At 45.7% G+C, this 19,426-nt stretch overlaps 1 protein-coding gene across 6 annotated transcripts in view; it reads right to left on the reverse strand.

Moving 5' to 3' along the window:
• The window catches only part of dlg2 (discs, large homolog 2 (Drosophila)), a 1,378,721-nt gene that overhangs the window by 742,684 nt on the left and 616,611 nt on the right, over positions 1-19,426 (reverse strand). For all 6 annotated transcript variants that reach the window (XM_038818412.1, XM_038818411.1, XM_038818410.1 and 3 more), the window contains one exon: positions 7,603-7,653. In XM_038818412.1, coding sequence (XP_038674340.1) covers positions 7,603-7,653 — 51 coding nt within the window. The remainder of the gene's footprint in view (positions 1-7,602; positions 7,654-19,426) is intronic.

The raw sequence follows: 19,426 nt of genomic DNA on the forward strand, positions 1-19,426 counted from the left end.
CTCATCCTAACATAAGCCTTCTTCTTCCTCTTGACAAGTGCTTCAACTTCCTTAGTAAACCACGGTTCCCTTGCTCGACAACTTCCTCCCTGCCTGACAGGTACATACTTATCAAGGACACACAGTAGCTGTTCCTTGAAAAAGCTCCACATTTCGATTGTACTCATCCCCTGCAGTTTCCTTCCCCATCGTATACATCCTAAATCTTGACGAATAGCATCATAATTGCCTTTCCCCCAGCTATAATTCTTGCCTTGCGGTATATACCTATCACTGCCCATCGCTAAAGTAAACATAACCGAATTGTGATCACTATCACCAAAGTGCTCACCTACATCTAAATCTAACACCTGGCCGGGTTCATTACCCAGTACCAAATCCAATGTTGCACCTGGATTTATGTACCTGGATGCCGAGATCTCTCTATTCATCTACACTACCTTGTTGGCCTTTCTACATACTGTGTCAGAAAACCCTCCTGCACACACTGCACAGAAACTGACCCATCTATAGTACTCGAACTATAGTATTTCCAGTCAATATTTGGAAAGTTAAAGTCCCCCATAACAACTACCCTGTTACTGTCGCTCCTGTCGAGAATCATCTTTGCAATCCTTTCCTCTACATCTCTGGAACTATTCGGAGGTCTATAGACAACTCCCAACAGGGTGACCTCTCCTCTCCTGTTCCTAACCTCGGCCCATACTACCTCAGTAGATGAGTCCTCAAACGTCCTTTCAACCGCCGTAATACTTTCCTTGATTAACAATGCCACACACCCCCCTCTTTTACCATCTTCTCTTTTCTTACAGAAACATCTAAATCCTAGAACCTGCAACAACCATTCCTGTCCCTGCTCTACCCATGTCTCCAAAATCGCTACAACATCGAGATCCCAGGTACCAACCCATGCTGCAAGCTCACCCACCTTATTCCGGATGCTCCTGGCGTTGAAGTAGACACACTTCAAACCAGCGTCTTGCTTGCTGGTGCCCTCTTTCGAACTTTTAACCCTATCCCTGACCTCACTACTCTCAACATCCTGTACACTGGGACTACAATTTAGGTTCCCATCCCCCTGCTGAATTAGTTTAAACCCCCCCGAAGAGCACTAGCAAATCTCCCCCCCAGGATATTGGTACCCCTCTGGTTCAGGTGAAGACCATCCTGTTTGTAGAGGTCCCACCTACCCCAGAATGAGCCCCAATTATCCAGGAAACCAAAACCCTCCCTCCTGCACCATCCCTATAGCCACGTGTTCATCTCCTCTCTCTCCTTATTTCTCACTTCGCTAGCAGGTGGCACGGGTAACAACCCAGAGATAACAACTCTGTTTGTTCTAGCTCTCAGCTTCCACCCTAGCTCCCTGAATTTCTGTCTCAAATCCCCATCTCTCTTCCTACCTATGTCGTTGGTACCTATGTGGACCACGACTTGGGGCTGCTCCCCCTCCCCCTTAAGGATCCCAAAAACACGATCAGAGACATCACGAACCCTGGCACCTGGGAGGCAACACACCAACCGTGAGTCTCTTTCGTTCCCACAGAACCTACATAGAACATAGAACGATACAGCGCAGTACAGGCCCTTCGGCCCTCGATGTTGCACCGACATGGAAAAATAAACTAAAGGCCATCTAACCTACACTATGCCCTTATCATCCATATGCTTATCCAATAAATTTTTAAATGCCCTCAATGTTGGCGAGTTCACTACTGTTGCAGGTAGGGCATTCCACGGCCTCACCACTCTTTGCGTAAAAAACCCACCTCTGACCTCTGTCCTATATCTATTACCCCTCAATTTAAGGCTATGTCCCCTCGTGCTAGCCACCTCCATCCGCGGGAGAAGGCTCTCGCTGTCCACCCTATCTAACCCTCTGATCATTTTGTATGCCTCTATTAAGTCACCTCTTAACCTTCTTCTCTCTAACGAAAACAACCTCAAGTCCATCAGCCTTTCCTCATAAGATTTTCCCTCCATACCAGGCAACATCCTGGTAAATCTCCTCTGCACCCTTTCCAAAGCTTCCACGTCCTTCCTATAATGAGGCGACCAGAACTGTACGCAATACTCCAAATGCGGCCGTACTAGAGTTTTGTACAACTGCAACATGACCTCATGGCTCCGGAACTCAATCCCTCTACCAATAAAGGCCAACACACCATAGGCCTTCTTCACAACCCTATCAACCTGGGTGGCAACTTTCAGGGATCTATGTACATGGACACCGAGATCCCTCTGTTCATCCACACTACCAAGAATTTTACCATTAGCCAAATATTCCGCATTCCTGTTATTCTTTCCAAAGTGAATCACCTCACACTTCTCCACATTAAACTCCATTTGCCACCTCTCAGCCCAGCTCTGCAGCTTATCTATGTCCCTCTGTAACCTGCAACATCCTTCCGCACTGTCTACAACTCCACCGACTTTAGTGTCGTCTGCAAATTTACTCACCCATCCTTCTGCGCCCTCCTCTAGGTCATTTATAAAAATGACAAACAGCAATGGCCCCAGAACAGATCCTTGTGGTACGCCACTCGTAACTGAACTCCATTCTGAACATTTCCCATCAACTACCACTCTCTGTCTTCTTTCAACTAGCCAATTTCTGATCCACATCTCTAAATCACCCTCAATCCCCAGCCTCCGTATTTTCTGCAATAGCCGACCGTGGGGAACCTTATCAAACGCTTTACTGAAATCCATATACACCACATCAACTGCTCTACCCTCGTCTACCTGTTCAGTCACCTTCTCAAAGAACTCGATAAGGTTTGTGAGGCATGACCTACCCTTCACAAAACCATGCTGACTATCCCTAATCATATTATTCCTATCTAGATGATTATAAATCGTATCTTTTATAATCCTCTCCAAGACTTTACCCACCACAGACGTTAGGCTCACCGGCCTATAGTTACCGGGGTTATCTCTACTCCCCTTCTTGAACAAAGGGACCACATTTGCTATCCTCCAGTCCTCTGGCACTATTCCTGTAGCCAATGATGACCTAAAAATCAAAGCCAAAGGCTCAGCAATCTCTTCCCTGGCTTCCCAGAGAATCCTAGGATAAATCCCATCCGGCCCCGGGGACTTATCTATTTTCACCTTGTCCAGAATTGCCAACACTTCTTCCCTACGCACCTCAATGCCATCTATTCTAATAGCCTGGGTCTCAGCATTCTCCTCCACAATATTATCTTTTTCTTGAGTGAATACTGACGAAAAGTATTCATTTAGTATCTCGCTTATCTCCTCAGCCTCCACACACAACTTCCCACCACTGTCCTTGACTGGCCCTACTCTTACCCTAGTCATTCTTTTATTCCTGACATACCTATAGAAAGCTTTTGGGTTTTCCTTGATCCTACCTGCCAAAGACTTCTCATGTCCCCTCCTTGCTCGTCTCAGCTCTCTCTTTAGATCCTTCCTCGCTTCCTTGTAACTATCAAGCGCCCCAACTGAAACTTCATGCCTCATCTTCACATAGGCCTCCTTCTTCCTCTTAACAAGAGATTCCACTTCTTTGGTAAACCACGGTTCCCTCGCTCGACCCCTTCCTCCCTGCCTGACTGGTACGTACTTATCAAGCACAAGCAATAGCTGTTCCTTGAACAAGCTCCACATATCCAGTGTGCCCAACCCTTGCAGCCTACTTCTCCAACCAACACATCCTAAGTCATGTCTAATGGCATCATAATTGCCCTTCCCCCAGCTATAACTCTTGCCCTGCGGGGTATACTTATCCCTTTCCATCACTAACGTAAAGGTCACCGAATTGTGGTCACTGTTTCCAAAGTGCTCACCTACCTCCAGATCTAACACCTGGCCTGGTTCATTACCCAAAACCAAATCCAATGTGGCCTCGCCTCTTGTTGGCCTGTCAACATATTGTGTCAGGAAACCCTCCTGCACACATTGTACAAAGAACGACCCATCTAATGTACTCGAACTATATCTTTTCCAGTCAATATTTGGAAAGTTAAAGTCTCCCATAACAACTACCCTGTTACTTTCGCTCTTTTCCAGAATCATCTTCGCCATCCTTTCCTCTACATCCCTAGAACTATTAGGTGGCCTATAGAAAACTCCCAACAGGGTGACCTCTCCTTTCCTGTTTCTAACCTCAGCCCATACTACCTCAGAAGAAGAGTCCCCATCTAGCATCCTTTCCGCCACCGTAATACTGTCCTTGACTAGCAGCGCCACACCTCCCCCTCTTTTGCCCCCTTCTCTGAGCTTACTAAAACACCTAAACCCCGGAACCTGCAACAACCATTCCTGTCCCTGCTCTATCCATGTCTCGGAAATGGCCACAACGTCGAAGTCCCAGGTACCAACCCATGCTGCCAGTTCCCCTACCTTATTTCGTATACTCCTGGCATTGAAGTAGACACACTTCAAACCACCTATCTGAACACTGCTGTCTGTTCCTCTAACTATGGAGTCCCCAATGACAAGTGCTCTGTCCCTCTTCTCCCTTCCCTTCTGAGCAACAGGGACAGACTCTGTGCCAGAGACCTGTGCCCCATTGCTTTCCCCTGGTAAGTCATCCCCCGCAACAGTATCCAAAACAGTATACTTGTTATTGAGGGGAACGGCCACAGGAGATCCTGCACTGCCTGCCGGTTCCCTCTCCCTCCCCTGACGGTAACCCATCTACCTTCTTCTTTTACCTGAGGTGTGACTACCTCCCTATAACTCCTCTCAATATCCCCCTCCGCCTCCCGAATGATCCGAAGTTCATCCAGCTCCAGGTCCCTAACGCGGTTCTCGAGGAGCTGGAGTTGGGTGCACTTCCCGCAGATGTAGTCAGCAGGGACACTCGAGGTGACCCTTTCCTCCCACATTCTGCAGGAGGAACCATGGAAACATTTTATCATCTCCCATTTACTTCCTCCCTTTTTCATCCTACCATGTATGGCTCCCGTATACTTTAATGACTCCAAATATAACCCCACAATAAATGTTAGGTCCTGGGAGTTCTGAACCCGGGAACCAAGCAGTAATTCTGCCCAGAACCATGTAAAACACTGTTAATATGAGTGAAGCAAAGGTGTTAAACAGAAGTTATGCCATTGAGGTCTAATCCAGGGAAGAACCTTGAATTTACAACAGGGAAGGAAGCATGAAGCTGGCTGCCCTATTTACCAGGGCATACCTGACAGTGTTGGTGCAGTGAAGTTACACATGCAGTGAGCTCAAAGTGAAACTGAGCACAGACTGTGCAGAGGAATGGGAGCTTTGAAGCAGAATGGAACACTAGCCTGAAGCTTCTAAGAGAAGAGCTGGTCTGGTGACAGCAATGATATGTATTTGGTGGCCTGATTGGCAGGGGTGGGGTGGAGGGGGGAGAGAAATATCCAGTTGAATATGTGATTTTTCATTAATTAATTTCCTGTGCAATATAGAGCGTATGTAATTTAGTAGATAATACATTATAACATTTTCTGGATCTCCTGTGTAGTGGCTCAAGGAGAAAATAAATATATATATATATTTCTTCCTTCTAAATATAACCCAATGTGATACAGAGAGAGTGTTGCATTGTTGGAATCGTTGCAAACCAGTGGAATTCAGCTGTCAACCTTTCCCAACAGAAATCCAGATACCATAAATCAGTATTTTGGCAGTAAAAAAAAAATCGGTATTTTCATTTCAAAGTACAAATGTCCACCAATCTGGAATACAGCTTTACTGTACAAATCTAAAACACAAATAGAAAATGCAAACCTAATGCTTTTACATACATGAACATGCACCTTGATGCGAGGCCACGCAAAGGATCACATGATACGCATGTGCTGTATAATGTGCGCGGCGGAGATGAGAGGGGATGGGGCATCTGCGCAGGGCCCCGTCTTCCAGCAGCAGACGCCAAGGAAACCAATCGAAGCTTTTCGGGAGGAATGCATTCACTGCGGCTTGCCAATCAGCCCCTCTTCCTGACTCCCCATCCCACCGCTCGACCCCACAAAGCCAGCCAACCCTTTACAAGGAGCTGCCTCTTAATTTTTTTTCCTCCCTCACATCAAGTAACCCGATCAAAATCGAAGCCAATGGGAATTGAAGGGAAACCTCTTAACTTTGTGGAGTTCTACCTAGCACAAAGGAACAAGTTTGTGATTGTCCCAGCCAATCATCTGAACTTCAGGACATGGAATTACAAAATGTTTATAGCATAATGGTTAGCATTGTATTCATGCCATTCTGGAAAAGCATTTAACCTAGCACCAATCTCCCCTCACCATCCACATGCACCCCATATTATCTTGAACACCTCTATAAAGTCTCCTGTCAACCTTATCTTCTTTGAGAAGAATTCTGGAACCAAAGTTCCTCATCGTTGGAATGATATGCACAATTCTTTCTGCACCTGCTCTGATGCCGTCACATCTTTACTAAAGTATGGTGCCCTGAACAGGACACAATACTTAAGGCCATAGAAGTGTTTTTTTACAGGTTTATCATAACTTGTAAAATAAAAGAAAAATACTTAGATGCTAGAGATCTGAAATACAAACATAGCTTTTCTAGCACGTTGATTTTATTAGCATAACTTCCTTGCTTTTATATTCTATTCCTCAATTTAGAAAATCCAGGATCCCATATGTTTTATTTACTGCTGTCTCAACCTGCCCTACCACTTTCAATGATTTGTGCACAGATACTCCAGGTCCTGCTGCTCTTGCACACCATTTAGAATTGTACCCATTAGGGCTGCATGGTGGTGCAGTGGTTAGCACTGCTGCCACACGGTGCTAGGACCCGGGTTCGATCCCTACCGTGTGTCACTGTCCATGTGGAGTTTGGACATTCTCCCTGTGTCTACAGTCTGACTCACCAGCCATGCAAGCAACCACAGAATCCATGACCAGTCACAAGGAGTTTCTTAGGTGGACAATCGTATTCGTTAGTGAGCGAGTGATCACTGAAGAAGAAGATAGCACAGCAGCAGACAGAATACAAAGGGGTTGGACTAATTCAGTTTTACTTCAATGTGTTGATGTTTAATGCAGGAAGTGTTTTATTATTCAATAGTTGTTGAACATTGGAGAAATGAAAGGCATCACAGTGGCTCAGTGGCTAGCCCTGCTGCCTCAGGGCGCCGAGAACCCAAGTTTGATCCCGGCCCCAGGTCACCGTGCATGTAAAGTTTGCACATTCTCTCCGTGGGTCTGACCCCGACAACCCAAACATGTAGATTAAAATTGGCCATCAATTGGAAAAAAAAGAATTAGGGACTCTAAATTTATTTTAAAAAAACATTTGGGGAAATGCAGTGACACAAGTAAACATAATCACATTACAATATTAACTTGTCAAAAGAATTCCATGAATTGAAACTGTTGAAAAGTTCCATCCATTCCTCAACTCTTGCTGTATGGACAATTAATCTAAATGCATAGAAAATCATTCTTTTCTGTGAAAGGAGAGGTATAATTTGAAAGCTGTATAGGTCATTCAGATATCACAAAATTACTTGCATCAAATCAAAGACATAATTAAGCAATTTAATTTCAAAAATTTCTAGCTAACAATGGATGTTAAACCATGTTCCAAAATATGCAGAGGATAGTCACTGTGTTAACTCACCCTTTCCAATGTGATTTCTTCAAATTCATATTCTATTTCTGTTCCATTGACCTATATGTTAAGAACAAAGAATACCATATCAGAAATAAATGTAAAATGAAAATAGAGATATTTCACACAAAAACGAGTCTGTATTTAAATCGTCCACAGCATTGAGAAATTGAGGTCAAACAACATCTGATGTAGTTTTATATTTTAAGATACACACTCTTCCCACACTTTGCCTTACACAAACAAACACATACATACACTTGTTGACGAAAACAGAAAGTACTGGACATTCTCAACAGTCTTACAGCACATGTAGAGAGAGAAGGGAGCTAACGTTTCGAGTCTGGGAGACTCTGTGTGTATGTTTTGGCAGCATGTATAGTTGAGCAGCTTTGCACTAAGTTCTTCAAAAGCTTACTCTCCCACCATCAACATCCTAGAGGTTACCATTGACCGGGGGTTATCATTGACTGGAAACCTAACGGGACCAGCCATAAAAATACCATGACTACAAGAACAGGTCTGAGGCTGAGAATTCTGTGGGATGTAACTCATCTCCTGAATCAGCAAAGCCATCTACAAGGCACAAGTCAGAAGTGTGATAGGTTATTCTTCGCTTGCCTGGTATGAGAACAGCTTCAACAACACTTCAGAAGCTCGACCCCATCCAGGACAAAGCAGCCCACTTGATTGACATTCTATCCAGCACCTGTGCACAGTGGCAGAAGTGTGTACAATCGGCAAGATGTACTGTAGTACCTTGCCACGCCTCCTAAAACAGCACAATCCAAACCCATGACTTTTACCATCCAGAAGGAGGGCACACATGTGCATGAGAATACGTTTATCGTTCTCTACAAAAGATACACTATCCTGATTTGGAATGCTTTTCTTGTTCCTTCACTGTCACTGGGCCAGAAACAAGGAACTCTAACAGCACTGTAGGTGTACCTGCACCAGATGGACTGCAGCGGTTCAAGAAGGCAGCTCACCACTACATTCTCAAGGGCAATTAGAGTCAGGAAATGAGAGGTAACTTGACAAAGGGCACTGGTTACAAGGGTGACAACAGGGAGAATAGAAAAAAAATAATATACACAGTGTCTGGGATTTTAAAATTAATGCAGGGTGTGAGTTGGAGGTGAGCATGCATGCAATTTGGTGAATTTGTGCCAGGTTGACTGATATGATTCTGACCCCTCAGCCATTTTCAATGAGGACAGCTGGGGATCAGACCAGCTGCCTGCCACTTCCTGGGGGGCAGCCAATGGGGGGCAATTTGAAGTAAATGGCAAAGGGGAATCCGAAGAGTTCATAGGAAAAAACATTTATTCAGCAGAACAGCAGTATTTACACAGGGCCCAGTTACACATCAAGATCCTCATGTCCTTTCTGTCAGCTGACCAGTTATACTAGTGCTGGTTAACTCACAACCTAATCAGCACTAGGGAACAGTCATCCCCAGCTGGATGAGTCCCATTCAGGGTTATAACACCCCACCCCGATCCGAAAACTCAAAAGAGCAACCGTGACGGAGAGGTCATAGAAGAATTTGAGGAGAACAAAAAAACGGAATGGTCAAAAAAGCATTTGGGGCGCAACACTGTGCCACAAAAACAGGGGAACAGTGCGGACCGGTGTACACCCTGGCGCACATCCATCCCAACATCCCCACTAACCACACAAAGGGCGAAGCCATTAATAGCCGAGTCTGGGGATGGTGCGCACCAAAGCGCCTGACCTATCGACCAAAGAGCTTGCCAGCATCATGGAACTTTTAGGCTCAAAGGAACCAGGTGGGGGTGGGGGGGAGCATCAGATGACACCCAATACTATGCCTCATATAACCCAAAAACACTCACCTCAGTGTACAGAAAAAAAAGGGAATTAACTGCACCCACCGAATGCCCAGGGAGCTGTTGTCCCAGAATTTATATGGTACTGCATCAATCAGGCACATCACACAAAAAACAATACAGGGTCCACACACCCCAACAATGTCTGTAAGCACAAAACTTGCAGCCACATGCAGCAATAGCCGTCGCTGTAGTCCATCGCGTAGTCCCAACCATCATGGAACAGTCTTTCAACGGCTCACTCACAAACCTACAACAGTCTAAAATGACGGTGACCAACTCCAATAAGGACTTCCCAGTCATCTATTCTGCCACAGCAAGCCAGCATCGCAAAAAGGCCCCAAATGGAAAACAAACAAAACATTGTGCAACCATCACCAGAGGTCACCCTGATGACATCGCCTCCGGTACTGCCAGAGAGATCAGACCCCAGAACTCTCCCAGCATACGTGCTCCATAAGCCGGCATCAATCCTCAGCCCAACGCTCACCTGCCATTCCAATACTGGTTCCAAAAAAAAAGCCTCGCAGCATAAAATAATATTTCGGGGAAGGCAGCTACCAGCTCCAATTCATCCTGGTCGCTAATTAAGTAAACAGCAAAGGGAAGTCCGAAGAGTTCATAAGACAGATGTTTTTTCAGCAGTATTTACACAGGGCCCAGTTACACATCTCAAGGTCCTCACTCCTTTCTGTCAGCTGACCTGTTATACTAGTGCTGGTTAACCCATAACCCAATCAGAACGAGGGAGCAATCATCCCCAGCTGGATGAATCCCATGTACAGTTATAACACAATTATAACCCATTAAGGTATGTTCCCATGCTGTGCCAAAGACAGGCGGTGAGGAGCTGAGGGTTAGGAGGTGATGGTTCACAGGAAGGACAACCCCCGACCCATAATGGCTGCTGTTCCCACTGGCTGTCCCCGGAGGAGTTGTTCCTCCAAAATCATGGTCATACAGCTGTGGTGTTTTTTAAATAATGAGTAAAATTTACTGGGCCTTCTCCCACTATCTCTCTCCATCTTCAAATAGACAACTCACATCTCAGCCAGTGGGGCTGCCAGTCTCTGAGTGCCAGAACACCTCCCATCAGTGCACCATTGTTGGGAGCCACCCACCATGATTGGATGATAAGCACATTCACTGGTCTTTAATTAGCTGTACTTGAAAATGCTAGAGGGTCTGTCTAAAGCATGCCATGCGGGGTCAGAACCCTGATTGAAAATCCAGCCCAATGATTGAAAGTATGAATCAGTCGCAACAAAATAGATGAATTATGAGCTGACAGAAACTAAAGGCTTTGATCTAATAACCATTTCAGAGTCATGATTGCAGGGTAGCTAAAATTAGGAATTTAATATTCCAGGACACTAGACTTTTAGATGAGATAGGCAAAATGGTAAAGGAGGACAGGTTATCCTGATAATAATGGGCGGGATTGTGCAAGTAAAGAGAAAGGATCTTAGCTCTGAAAATCAAGGTGTGGAATCAGTTTAGATGGAGGCAAGAAACAAGGGGGAAGAATACAATGGTTGGTGTCGTTTATAGTTTATGAAGTAATTGTATTGTCAAGCAGAGTATAATTAAAAAATTAGCGGTGGGATTCTCCGGTTGCTGACGCCGAATTGGCCTTCGGCAATCAGCCGGAGAATCCCCGTTTCCGACGAAATCGGGGGCGGTGCCGCTTTCATGATGCTCCGCCTCCTCCAAAGCGGAGTACTCAAGGAGTACGCCGCACGCCACATCGTCGGCCTCAGCACATTGCCCGAGGTCCACCCCTCGCTGCTCTGCCCCGGACCGGCCGTGTTCCTGACGGCCAGGGTCTCTCATGCTCTTATTTGTCGGGAACTCAGCGTAGCGGCTGCGGACTCAGTCCAGCGCCGCCACAGTCGGGTGGGAGCCGATCCATGGGCGGGGGGACTTTGTCAGGGGCTGGGGGCACTGTTGGGGGTGGTCCAGGGCTTGTGAACTGACCAAAGGGGGGACACTATTTTGCAGGCCGGGTTTGCGTGCATCCAGTGCCATGTTGCATGGCGCGGTCGCTGCAGGCCACCACCGTCAATTCTCCGGGCCATATCGCTAGTTCGAGCCGGATGCTCTATGATGCCTTCCTGCTAGCCCCCAGCCAAACGGAGGATCGGTGGCCATTTTGCGCTGAATGTTCAGTCGTAAAACGCTACCGTTCCCATGCCGGCGTCAGGATATAGCCTGAGAATCGGAGAATCCAGCCCTAGATGTGTGTGTAACAGGTGTCATCAGAGATTAATAAAGTTGCAGCAAGACGTCTTCACTCTTATACACCAATCTATTTGTACAATATTTTGATTCCCTATTGCTTATTGTACTATTGTTATTCTATAATTCTAACTATAAGATAGGATTTCTGCCACAAAGATTTCACTGACCTTACCCTTTTCTGATATTTTAGCCATATCCTCTAAACGTGGCTGAAAAATTGTAAGGTCAGTGCAGCCATCAACAGAAAAGATAACCTGATGTAAGAATATATGGAAGAAGGACGCACCCCTTTTTCATGATAGAAGCTACTATATTCACGTAGGTTTTAAATGGTCCAAGTCTGCCAAATAGCAAAATAGAATAATAGAATCAAATGAAAAATAGCAAATTGAATTCAAAAAGGAAGGCAACAGAAAATAGCCAACATCTGCCATAGAGAAAATGTTGGAAGCTATTGTTAAAGATGTTATAGCAGGTCATTTAGATGAATTCAAGGTAAGCAGGCAGAGTCAACATAGCTTTGTGAGAGTGAAATCATATTTAACCATTATATTGTACTATATTTTGAATTCCAGAAAGTTATTGCAGAAAATAAAAAAAATCATAGTATAGTGTCATTGGAGTGCCCCTTTAAGAAAGGTTTTTGTCTTATCACATGGCTTCAGTGATGTCATTGTGTGGATGGAGCTGGGCTGTGGCTCTTTTGTTTTCGCTTTCAGATTTGGCTGCTGTGGACTCAGACAAAGAACAGAAGTGTTTTGGCCTGTCTCTCTCTATTTTCAATTTAAATATCTGTTCCAGTAAAAATCACCTTGGTGGTGGCTTTAGATATAGATTGCTTTCAGGAAGAGTGTACACCTGCTGGTGAGATGGGCTCAGAATCTCAGGAAAAGCCAGTCTTATTCAAGTGAGAATGCAGAGTGCTGGGCGTTGAAAAGGGGTTTGTGGTTTATGGGATTTTGTTTTGAATTGGAACAGTTAAGGGGAAATTCATTAAGTGTCATACATAGATTTCTGTAGCTGTGTGGCGTGTTTATGTTTGTAATTGATAAAAAAAATCTTTCTGTTTGTTTATATATAAATGTTAACTAAGTTCTTAGAATAAAGCTTATTGTGATTAAAGTGTCCAGGAAGACTGTTGAATCACACCTCAAGTGAAGGCTCTTGTACTCATCCTAGCCAAATTCACTAAAACGTTATAGGTCAGGTGAACTCCATAATACACTTTTTAAACCCTGGCCCATAAAAATAGGTAGTAACATATTGGCATGGATAGAAGATTGGCGAGCTAACAGGAAACAAAAATTGACATAAATGGGTCATTTTCTGGTTGGCAGGATAGAATGAGTGGTGTGGGACCAATGCTGGGGCCTCAAAATTTTACAATTTACATAAATGATTTGGATGAAAGAACCAAAGGTATAGGGGATAAATTTTCTGATGACACAAAGAAAGATAATTAATAATAATCTTTATTGTCACAAGTAGGCGTATATTAACACTGCAATGAAGTTACTGTGAAAAGCCCCTAGTTGCCAAATTCCAGCAACTGTTCGGGTACACCATGGGAGAATTTAAAATCTCTAAATTACCTAACAGCACATCTTTCGGGACTTGTGGGAGGAAACCGGAGCATCCGGAGGAAACCCACGCAGATACAGGGAGAGTGTGCAGACTCTGCACAGACAGTGACCCAAGCCGGGAATCGAACCTGGGACCCTGGCGCTTTGAAGCAACAGTACTAACCACTGTGCTACATTGCCGCCGATAAGGAAGCAACTTTAGAAGAGGACAGAACAAGGCTACATTGGATATAGATAAGTAGAGTGAGTGGGCAAAGATCTGACAAATAGTGTATAATGTGGGAAAATATGAAACTGTCCATTTTTGCAGGAAGAATAAAAATGCATATTATCTAAATGGTGACGGATTGCAGAGCTCTGAGATGGAAAAGGATCTGGATGTCCAAGTACATGAATTGTAAAAGCTTAGTATGCAGGTACAGGAAGTAATTAGGAAAGCTAACAGAATGTGTTATTCATTGCAAGGGGAATTGAATACAAAATAGAGAGGCCATGGGCGCGATTCTCCGCCCCTCACGCCGGGTGGGAGAATAGCGGGAGGGCCTCCCGACATTTTTCACACCCTCCCGCTATTCTCCACCCCCCCCCCCCCACGCCCGACCCACTCCACGAATCGCTGCACGACGTTTTTTACGGCGAGCGGCAATTCTCCGAGGCCGATGGGCCGAGCGGCCGGGCCTTCACACCCATTTCAACACGGCAGCAAACACACCTGCTCGCTGCCATCGTGAAACAGACGCCAGATGCCCGTTTGGGGCATCTGGGTGCCCGATTGGCATGGCAGTACCACGGCCGTGCCAAGGGGGGCATAGGCCCACGATCGGTGCCCACCGATCGCGGGCCGTGCGTCCGTAACGGACGCACTCTTTTCCCTCTGCCGCCCCGCAAGATCAAGCCGCCACGTCTTGCGAGGTGGCTGAGGGAAAAGACGGCAACTGCGCATGCGCGGGTTGACGTTGTCCAACCTGCGCATGCGCGGCTGACGTCATCGGCCGCGTCAGCCAGCATGACGCTTGACGTGTGGCCTTGACGACGCAGTGCGGCCGCATTTGTTTTTATATGATCGCAGCCTTTTTTTTTCAAGTTCGGGGGCCAAAGGGAGCAAAGGGACAAAGGGACCATTGGGGCCAAAGGGACCCAAAACTATTTCCTCCATTTTTGTCAGCAACAAACAAGGTAAGAGAAAATGGTGGGTCGCGCACGTCGGCCGGCATGAGTCCCGAAGGTCGGCCGGTGTGGGTCATGAAGGTCGGCCAGTGTGAGTCGCGAAGTTTAGCCGGCATGGGTCGCGAAGGTTGGCTGGTTAGTAAAGATGGGTCCCCAGAAAAAAAGTTTGAAAACAACTGGTATACAATAATGGACTCCCTATTTCAGGAAGAATACAAATGTGGCGGATGCAGTTCAGACATAGTTTACTCGACTAATACCTGGAATGGGCAAATTGTCTTGTGAGGGAAGGTTAGCGAGGCTAGGTTGGTATCTGCTGGGGCTTAGAAAGAGGTGACTTAATTGAAACACATAAGATCCTGAGGGGTTTTGACAGGGTGTACGTTGAGAGGAGAATTCTTGTTGGAGAATCTAGAACTAGGGGTCACTGTTTAAAAACATGGTATTGCCCATTTAAGACAGGTGAGAGAAGAATTATTTTCTCACAGATGGTCATGGGTGTTTGTAACTCCCTTCCTCAAAGGACCATGGAAGAAGAATCTTTCAATATATTTAAGGCAGAGGTAGATAGATTCTTGATAAGCAAGGCGAAAGATTATTGCTAAGTCAGAATGTAGAGCTGAGGTTACCATCAGATCAGTAGTGATTTTATTGAATGATGTAGCAGGCTCCAGGGACTGAGTTATCTATTCCTGCTTCTAATTTGCATATTTATATGTTCAGTAAGTGTGTGAGTTAATGAATGGATGAGTGGGTGTGGTGGATGATTCTGTGCGGTGGGTAGGCGGATAAGGTGAGTAGGTGAGTGAGGTGGATAGGTGGGTGAGATGGATAGGTGAGTGAGTGGTAGTTGGGTCAGAGTTAATCAGATTTGGGGTATAGTCAAGTCGGGAATTGCCGTGTGATCAGGGAGTTGGGTGGTCAGCTAATTGTCAAGTGGAGGGTTGGTCAAGTCAGGATGGGGGGGGGCATGGTAATTGAGTAGGTTTGCGTCTGGTCGGTGATCAGTGGCATAGTCAGTTAGGGGAGTAGTTGATGGTATGGGGTTGGTCGAGTCATGGAAGGTATAGCTGGATGTTTGGGGGTGGTGGGAGGGGCGGTGGTGTGGGGAGTGACTGGGCAGGGCTAGTTGCAGTTCTCAGTTGAGTTACACTGGCTGATCACTGAGTTAGTCTGGATATTACACTGTGCAATGTTTCCTGGGTATGTATCCAGATAAATCCCGTATATTTGACCCAAGTCATTTGTGGAGGTCGAGAGCAACACCACTCATTCAATCAGAATTTTAACTCCCCAGGCACAAACAACACATAGTTGATTGTCAGAAATACCACGGGATCCTAACATGCATCTCCCAATTTACATTGCATCTCCGACAATCTAGTTTGGGCCATTCTTTTATTATTTCACAGATTTGGACTAAAGTAACCCTAATGTTATGGGCAGCACGGTAGCACAAGCGGAGAGCACTGTGGCTTCACAGCGCCAGGGTCCCAGGTTCGATTCCCCGCTGGGTCACTGCCTTTGCGGAGTCTGCACGTTCTCCCTGTGTGTGCGTGGGTTTCCTCCGGGTACTCCGGTTTCCTCCCACAGTCCAAAGATATGCAGGTTAGGTGGATTGGCCATGATAAATTTCCCTTAGTGCCTTGAAAGGGTTGGAGGGTTTGTTGGGTTGCGGGGATAAGGTGGAAGTGAGGGCTTGGGTGGGTTGGTGCAGACTCGATGGGCCGAATGGCCTCCTTCTGCACTGTATGTTCTATGTTGTGTTTTATGTAAACAGAAAGAATAATGCAAAAGTTTGCATGTTGCTGCGAGCAAGTTTAGTGCTTGGCTGTCATTCATCTGTCATTTAATGCTCTGCATTGTTAACTCCATTTGAATCATTGCAGATGTGTGATATTATGGGACTGGTTTAGCACAGTGGGCTAAATCACTGGTTTGTAATACAGAACAATGCCAGCAGCACGGGTTCAATTCCTGTACCAGCCTCCCCGAAGAGGTGGCGGAATGTGGCAACTAGGGGCTTTTCACAGTAACTTCATTGAAGCCGACTCGTGACAATAAGCGATTATTATTATTAGTAGTATATTTTCAATGAAAAATTAAACTTCGCTGCTCAGATTTAACAATAAAAGCAAAGCAATATTTTTCATAATTGTACTGAAATTAGCCTGCAAAATGTAAATAAGACCAAAATAATGCGGAAGCTGGAAACCTGTAATCAAGACAGAAAATAGACAATAAGTCAGGCAGCATCAATGGCAGTGGTGGGCAATATGCGTCCCAGGTGCCACATGTGCCCCATCTGGGTTCTGAGTGCAACCCACAAGACGTTTTGTTGACCGTGCCCAAGTGCAGGTTTGCCACATTCCAATGACTTCTGTCCTGGTAGTTTTTGTCCTACTGGTATGACTGAAGTGATACTCACGTAAAGCAAGGGTAAATGAAGTGAGGTGCAAGCTGGTTGGACACAACATTGGCTGTGAAAGCCATGCACTCCCTCTGCAGCCACAGTTTTTTAATAAATTTAGAGTACCCAATTATTTTTTTCCAATTAAGGGGCAATTTAACATGGCCAATTCACCTACCCTGCACATCTTTGGGTTGTGGAAGCACGACCCACGCAGACACAGGGAGAATGAGGCGCCGGAATGTGGCGACTAGGAGCTTTTCACAGTAACTTCATTGAAGCCTACTCGTGACAATAAGCGATTTTCATTTCATTTTCATTCATTTCATGTGCAAACACCCCACAGACAGTGACCCGGGGCCAGGATTGAACCTGGGTCCTCAGCACTGTGTGAACAGTGTAAATATTTCTTGTGTTTTTATCATTTGAAGTTGATTTTAATTCTATTACTACATAAATTTTCTATAACTCATTATGAAATATTCAGCATGTATTAAACGTATTAAATCTTATTCATGGGGTCATGGTTAGTGAACAAGCCTGATTTAAATCTTGCACTGAGATGAAGGTGGACCACTCATGTGGCCCACTCAGTAGCCTTGGTTTCGCATCATTAATCAATGGAGTGAGAAATAGAGCTAGCGACCCAGTTTTTGTTCCAGAGTCGGGTAGTGGTTGTCTTTCTATTTCCGCCTTGGGAGAAAGTGCCCCGATTGGCAAGAGTTTCATTTTCCATCCCAAAGCACAGATCAGAGGCAACCTTTAAAGGATTATTGCTGTTACGACCCCCAACAGGGACAGAGCTGTATAGCATCCGCATCCCCTCCTACAAATATTTTAAGTTTATTGCCAACTTAAGAATATAAAAGAATCAGAAACATGCTAAAAGCAGTCACGAAAATCAGTAATATGCTAAAAGTTTTTACAAGACTCCAAAAACAACCCACAGCTCTCAACCAGCACTCACCCACCACCATTCACCGGCCCCAATGGTAGCCCCACATCAGCCGAAAGGCGCCCAACGAGCAACACAGGCTACCAGAAAAGGATACACCGATGCCCTGCCCTACCGGCAGCCCCACATCGGTGGAAAAGCACCCAAAAGAACAATACAGACCACTAGTAAAGGACACAGCAGTACAGGGCATGGCGGAAGAGAGAGAAAGAGAGAACACCCTTTTCAAAATAAAAAACAAGACAAAATACAGAGCAACCACAAGAAACCCAATAAACAGTTAAGTAGCAAACAAAGCCGATAGCACTCAAGCCAGCGCAAGCTCCACACACGACCCTCCCCTGACTGCAACAACAACCCCACATTGGTGGAGAGGCGCCTGCGAGCAGCGAGCAGTTGAGGAGAGAGAGAACACTCCTCACTCTCACTAGCACCAGGAGGGACCCCTCAACCCCCAATGCACAGAATCAGAAGGGCCACAACCGACGAGCACCAAGCTGCTAGGCACAATGTAACAAAACACAACAAAAATACAATAATAACCGTACAATCCCCCAAGAATAAAAAAAAATCAATATCAATACCAGCAGTACATGTAGTTAATTGGACCACTGCCCTGATGCTCTCACAGTTCCGGCATCTGGTCTCCAGACACCATCCAGTCCAAAACTACAAAAACAAGTATATTCTCCTCCACTTTCAACCTGGCAGCAGGCCAACCAAAATCCGCCTTGACCTCCACTCCCAGCCAGAAAGCAGAAAGGCAGCCAGTAACATGTACAAGTCCCAGACGTGGCAACTGCAGACAGGCATACTCTATCCTCTCTTTCCCCTGCAAGCAACTTCTCCTCCATCCAACCGGTCAAAGTACCATTCATCTAGCTGTCGTCCAGACTTCAAAGTCTGATAAAGGCAGCCAGCATACAGAATAACACACCAGTTGTGGCAGCAGGGTTACAGCCAGAAGCAGCATGAGCTCAGAGAAAGATTCCCCTCCATCACCTCAGAGTATGAGCTACTCAGGTGACTGGGGGGTGGAGCTTCCTCCTAATTGGAGGTGCTCCCCACAGAATACAAAGTCCGACCAGGAAGCAGTTCAGGGGAGGCGAACCTGCGGGGAGTGGAGTGGAGTGGAGTGGAGTGATTATTGTGACTATTGGGGAATAAAGTGAGTTGCACCCTGTCAGCCTGGCCTCTCGTGGAGTCTTTGTCTCCAACTACAACAATAGCAACAGCAGTTTTCTTAAATAATTCCACATACCATTGTTACTATAAGGGGCCGGTTTTGCTCAGTTGGCTGGATAGCTAGTTTGTGATGCAAGGCCAACAGCATGGGTTCAATTACCTTGCCGGCTGAGGTTATTCATGAAGGCTCCGCCTCCTCAACCTTGCCCCTCACCAGAGGTGTGGTGATCCTTGGGTCAAATCACCACCAGTCAGCTCCCCCCCTCAAAGGAGAAAGCAGCCTATGGTCATCTATGGTGACTTTACTTACTTACTGTTACTATCGGATTCATCGGAATGGTACAGGGCATATACTGGGTGAATGATCATGAAAATGGCATGAGTTGGCAAGAGGGCCAAAAGGGGCCAAGGGGGTGGTTGAGGACATGAGTGGGCG

The sequence above is a fragment of the Scyliorhinus canicula genome, chromosome 14, assembly GCF_902713615.1.
Source record: "Scyliorhinus canicula chromosome 14, sScyCan1.1, whole genome shotgun sequence".
NCBI classification, from domain to species: domain Eukaryota; kingdom Metazoa; phylum Chordata; class Chondrichthyes; order Carcharhiniformes; family Scyliorhinidae; genus Scyliorhinus; species Scyliorhinus canicula.